This window comes from Coregonus lavaretus, assembly GCF_964263955.1.
Source record: "Coregonus lavaretus genome assembly, chromosome: 33".
Classification (NCBI taxonomy): domain Eukaryota; kingdom Metazoa; phylum Chordata; class Actinopteri; order Salmoniformes; family Salmonidae; genus Coregonus; species Coregonus lavaretus.
The window spans coordinates 9,611,924-9,617,923 of record NC_140020.1 but is presented as its reverse complement, the minus strand read 5'-3'; the positions used below and the strand labels follow the sequence as shown (position 1 = coordinate 9,617,923).

Below are 6,000 nucleotides of genomic sequence, written 5' to 3'. Positions count from 1 at the left end.
AGGGGTGGGGCAACTCCATATTAATGCCCATGATGTTTGAATGAGATGTTCGACGAGCAGGTGTCCACATACTTTTGGTCATGTAGTGTATACAGTATATATAATAATAATCCAAAAATTATTCATATATATTTATATTCTGGATATTTCTTAATTTCTTTCTTTTTACTTTTTGGATTATGTGTGAATTGTTTTGTATGGCTAGGTATTACTGCACTGTTGGAGCTAGAAACACAAGCAATTTGCTGCACCTACGATAACATCTGCAAATCTGTGTACACGACCAATAAACTTTGATTAGATTTTTAAATGGGTCGTTCCACCAATTCGGTGCCTTTTGAGGAGTGTAACTTGGTCCCCAAAAAATTTGCTTTCACCAAATTGTAGCATTTGTCATAAAGAACACATATTGAACTTAATAAAAAAACATATTTTCCCATCTCAAGAGATTAAATAAAAAAAGGGATATTGTAAGTTCCTATAAAATGCTAAATAATGTAACAGGGTTGACCGTAACAGGGTTGATGATTTCTTCTTAAATCAGCCATGAATCCCCTTGTGACAGGGGAAATGGAAGCTTGTTGTGTGCAACAGGGAGTGGCAATTGAATGCAAGATTCACATAAAAATGTAAATGCTAAAACATTTCTAGCCTGTCTATCTATGGGTAACAGGTTTGACTTGTTATGCTCAACCCGTTCAGTTTTCCACCACAAAACATCAGAAAATGGCCAGTTCACCTGCTTTTACACTATGATTTGACTATTAGATGTTCATTATTTCTTTTGAAAATAATATTTTTTAAGGAAGTTTCACTATATTAAGTTCAGTTCACGTAACAGGCTTGACCTTAAAAAGAGTGACAGACATGAATGAATCACTAATCACAAATAAATAATAATCTTCAAAAATGACTTTGTCAAAGCAACAAAATAACTAGGGCTTTAAAATGATGTTAAAACTTGGAGACATTTTTGGATTAAGTGGGTTAAAATCTTCTTAGAAATGACACACGGTTTATGGAGGGACATGTCAAAATGCTGCATTTTTTGCACTAATGCAAGCCTTTATTCATATAAAAAAAAACAGATTTATTGAATTCTCCATATGGTATATACTAAAGGGCACTTCATTTAATATAACAGGCTTTTAGAATTCAATATTAGTGCACAATTTGTACATAAAATATCGAAGGGAAGCAAAAGGCACCCTTTTTGTGGAGCGACCCAAATGTCAAATTGTGGAGGGAGTCTAGGAAATAGGTGGTTACAGCAGCGTAAATGGAACCTAAATGCTACAACTCACAATATTGAACCACACACACACACAATTGTGGAATAATTGTGTTCATTCATTCATTCAGTCATTCATTTCAAAATTCTTCGGACCAACGAGCATAAGCTGTGCCTTCTACTGGGTGCCATTTTGAATGGCATACATACAGTCATTTGGTCAGTGACATAAATAACTACTTGCAACTTTCCCCCAGTCATCCGAATCAAACAGATCACAGTTCATAGGCACTCATCCTGAGAGGGTTTAGAGCGGCTAGAACGCAAATAAAACACCAATAACAGCACCAATTGTCAACCCTCCTGCTATCTGACAGGAGTGCAGGTGGAAATCCACTGCTAAACCACCCAATTTAAACCCTAGAGGAGATACAACGCCGTCTGACGTACTGTACAGTAATACCCACAGAGGAACAGAGTGCATTGTCTTGTGGAGGATTTACTAAAAGCTGCTATGGTTAGGTACCAAGTAAGCTAAGAGGACAGTAAGGATCTGGGTGACATAGTGGGGTGATGGGATGAGGAGGTTAGGGGGTTATGAGGTGGGCAGTCTCAGGTGAAGCTGGGAGTGGGAGTGGAGGATGAGGTGGGCAGGAGTGCCAGGGGGTGGCAGGCAGAGATGACTCTCAGGTACCTGGTTGACCACCCTTAGCAGAGTTGCCAACAACCGGATGCATCTGGTTTTCAGGTATCCAGCTACTGTAATTTAACCTAGCTTCCTTTTCCGCTGAAAACCGGATGTGGGAACTCCGCTCAGGTGTTTCTTTTACGCCTGCTACGTTAGGTTACTGGCTGACAGATGCTCCCACAAAGAAAGCCCCTAATAGGATTACGCTGGCGCTGTAGGGCCCATGGGGTAAAGACGGATTATGTCTGAGCAGTAGATTATTCCCGAAACAGCGCCTGCTTTTTTTAACCTGACGCTCTTCGAGCACATCCACAAACCCTAGTTGGACCCGGAGAGCTCGCCTAGTTCCATGCCATGTCTGTCAGATGCCACCCTCGAATTCTCACCATCTGTGGGGAAAGCAAGTCAAAGCCTTAGCCTATATGACCAGCCTCCTCTATATGGAATCGACCCCCAGATATTTATTGATCCTAAGGACTGTGTTAGCATGCATGTGCATCACATGAGATAAACTCTGCACCTGGGCTTATTTTTTATTACTAACTTTGGGAACAGATTGGTTTCAATATGCTTTGGAAATATGGATTCCTTGTTCTTACACTGTTCGTCTTCACTCTCCATGCCACAGGAATTAAAGGTAAGCTTCAAGCTCCTTCTAGTTCAAGGAGCCATAAACCTTCAAAACTGAAGGGCACTACGCTGAATCTGTTTTTATAGGATCTTGCTGCTTTAGATATAAAATGTTACAGCCCTCATACAGTAGGTTGAAGAATTTCAGTTCCATAGTAAATATGATTTTACAGTATGGACAATGTGTGTGTGGAACTTTACAACTGCAGACTGCAAGATTACGTTAAGGGTAATTGGGTTGAACCAAGCTTCAGAATGATCTTTACCACTGCTACCTTTGAAGCTCTGGTGCATGGGCCTACTGATTACGTTGACTACCGATTAAACTAAAATATGTTTGCGCAAAGCGTTTTGTAGGATACTACTCCTAGTCTTGCATTTGAAACACATGTAAGGAGCTACTGCACCTTGTAATGAGTGAATATGTCGGGCAGGATACCAGCATATGGCGGTGAATATGGCGGGCAGGATGGGAATAAATCGTCAAAATCATCATTTTTGAATCATTTTGGGGATAATTTGTCCTAACCCTAACTTAATTCTCCGAACCTGCTACGTGAATTATCCTAACCTGCTGGGTAAGTTCTCCTAACCTGCCACGAAAAGTCAATTCTGTTCATAGTTTTCACAGGAGGTTGGTGGCACCTTAATTGGGGAGGACGGGCTTGTGGTAAAGGCTGGAGTGGAATTAGTGGAATGGTATCAAGCCAATCCATTTGCTCCGTTCCGGCCATTATTATGAGCCATCCTCCCCTCAGCAGCCTCCACTGATAGCTGTACAGTGCATTCGGAAAGTATTCAGACCCCTTGACTTTTCCCACATTTTTTTTACCTTACAGCCTTATTCTAAAATGAATTAAATTGTTGTTTTTCCTCATACATCTACACACAATACCCCATAATGACGAAGTGAAAACAGGTTTTTAGAAATGTTTACAAACCTATCAAAAAGATAAATAATCTGAAATATCACATTTACGTACAGTACCAGTCAAAGGTTTGGACACACCTACTCATTCAAGGGTTTTTCTTTATTTTTTACTATTTTCTACATTGTAGTGTCTAAATAGTGAAGACATCAAAACTATGAAATAACACATATAGTTATAGTTCATTTAGTTACCAAAAAAGTGTTAAACAAATGAAAATATATTTTATATTTGAGATTCTTCAAAGTAGCCACCCTTTGCCTTGATGAAAATGAATGCACTCACTAACTGTAAAACGATCTGGATTAGAGCGTCTGCTAAATGACTAAAATGTAAATGACAGCTTTGCACAATCTTGATATTCTCTCAACCAGCTTCATGAGGTAGTCACCTGGAATGGATTTCAATTAACAGGTGTGCCTTGTTAAAAGTTAATTTGTGGAATTTATTTCCTTCTTAATGCGTTTGAGCCAATCGGTTGTGTTGTGGCAAGGTAGGGTTGGTATACAGAAGATAGCCTTATTTGGCTATCATTACTTTAAAACATGAAGGTCAGTCAATCCGGAACATTTCTAGAACTTTTAACGTTTCTTCAAGTGCAGTCGCAAAAACCATCAAGCGCTATGATGAAACTGGCTCTCATGAGGACCGCCACAGGAATGGAAGACTCAGAGTTACCTCTTCTGCAGAGGATAAGTTCATTAGAGTTACCAGCCTCAGAAATTGCAGCCCAAATAACTGCTTCACAGAGTTCAAGTAACAGACACATCTCAACATCAACTGTTCAGAGGAGACTGCGTGAATCAGGCCTTCATGGTCGAATTGCTGCAAAGAAACCACTACTAAAGGACACCAATAAAAATAAGAGACTTGCTTGGGCCAAGAAACACGAGCAATGGACATTAGACCGATGGAAATCTGTCCTTTGGTCTGATGAGTCCAAGTTTGAGATTTTTGGTTCCAACCACCGTGTCTTTGTGAGACGCAGAGTAGGCAAATGGATGATCTCCGCATGTGTAGTTCCCACCGTGAAGCATGGAGGAGGAGGTGTGATGGTGTGGAGGTGCTTTGCTGGTGACACTGTCTGTGATTTATTTAGAATTCAAGGCACACTTAACCAGCATGGCTACCACAGCATTCTGCAGCGATACGCCATCCCATCTGGTTTGGGCTTAGTGGGACTATCCTTTGTTTTCAACAGGACAATGATCCAACACACGTCCAGGCTGTGTAAGTGCTATTTTACCAAGAAGGAGAGTGATGGAGTGCTGCATCAGATGACCTGGCCTCCACAATCCCCCGACCTCAACCCAATTGAGATGGTTTGGGATGAGTTGGACAGCAGAGTGAAGGAAAAGCAGCCAACATGTGCTCAGCATATGTGGGAACTCCTTCAAGACTGTTGGGAAAGCATTCCAGGGGAAGCTGGTTGAGAGAATGTCAAGAGTTTGCAATGCTGTCATCAAGGCAAAGGGTGGCTACTATTAAAAATAAAAAATCTAAAATATATTTGGATTTGTTTAACCTCTACAGGATCGGTTGAGCTAACGTGGGCTAATGTGATTAGCATGACTGTTGTAAGTAACAGCAAACTTTCCAGGACATAGATATGTCTTATATGGGCAAAAAGCTTCAATTCTTGTTCATCTAACTGCACTGTCCAATTTACAGTAGCTATTACAGTGAAAAAATACCATGCTATTGTTTGAGGAGAGTGCACAACAAAACAAATCTTATCATGGCAACTGGTTTGATACATTCACCTATGAAGGTAAATAATGTACTTACATTCAGTAATCTTGCTCTGATTTGTCATCCTAATGGTCCCAGAGATAAAATGTAGCATAGTTTAGTTTGATAAAATCCATTTATATATTAAAATGTAGGAACTGGGTTCTACAGTTTGAACCCCTGCTGTTTCTGGCTCCACACCCACACCGCCCAACCATCTAGTTGTGTGAAAGTTAGTGTATAAGCTAATGATCCATCATGTATGACATTCCTGGGAGGGTGTAAACTTACATTTTGTATTACCATATCATTTTTGCATGTTCTCTATAGTTATGTACTTGAAAATGTATCAATTGACCAATTCGGCACATTTGGGCAGACTTGATACAAAATAGTCCAGTATTGCAATGCTTCACTGGATCAATTGGAAACTTTGCACACACACTGCTGCCATCTAGTGGCTAAAATCTAAATTGCGCCTAAACTGCAATATTATATTGTGGCCTTTCTCAGTTAGATATGGGTATGTCATTTTAGGCAAAAATGGAAAAAAAGGGTCTGATCCTTAAGAGGTTAACACTTTTTTGGTTACTACATGATTCCATATGTGTTATTTCATAGTTTTGATATATTCACTATTATTCTACAATGTAGAAGATAATAAAAGTACAGCAAAACCTTGAATGAGTAGGTGTGTCCAAACTTTTGACTGGTACTGTAAGTATTCAGACCATTTACTCAGTACTTTGTTAAAGCACCTTTGGCAGTGATTACAGCCTCGAGTCTTCTTG

The 6,000-nt window shown here is 39.8% G+C and overlaps 1 protein-coding gene across 1 annotated transcript in view; it reads left to right on the top strand.

Moving 5' to 3' along the window:
* Positions 1–2,486: 2,486 nt before the first annotated feature.
* The window catches only part of LOC311108132 (interphotoreceptor matrix proteoglycan 1-like), a gene marked incomplete at both ends in the record, with an annotated part of 39,780 nt that continues 36,266 nt past the window's right edge, over positions 2,487–6,000 (top strand). Inside the window, one exon of the mRNA XM_084150767.1 lies at positions 2,487–2,556. Coding sequence (XP_084006893.1) covers positions 2,487–2,556 — 70 coding nt within the window. The remainder of the gene's footprint in view (positions 2,557–6,000) is intronic.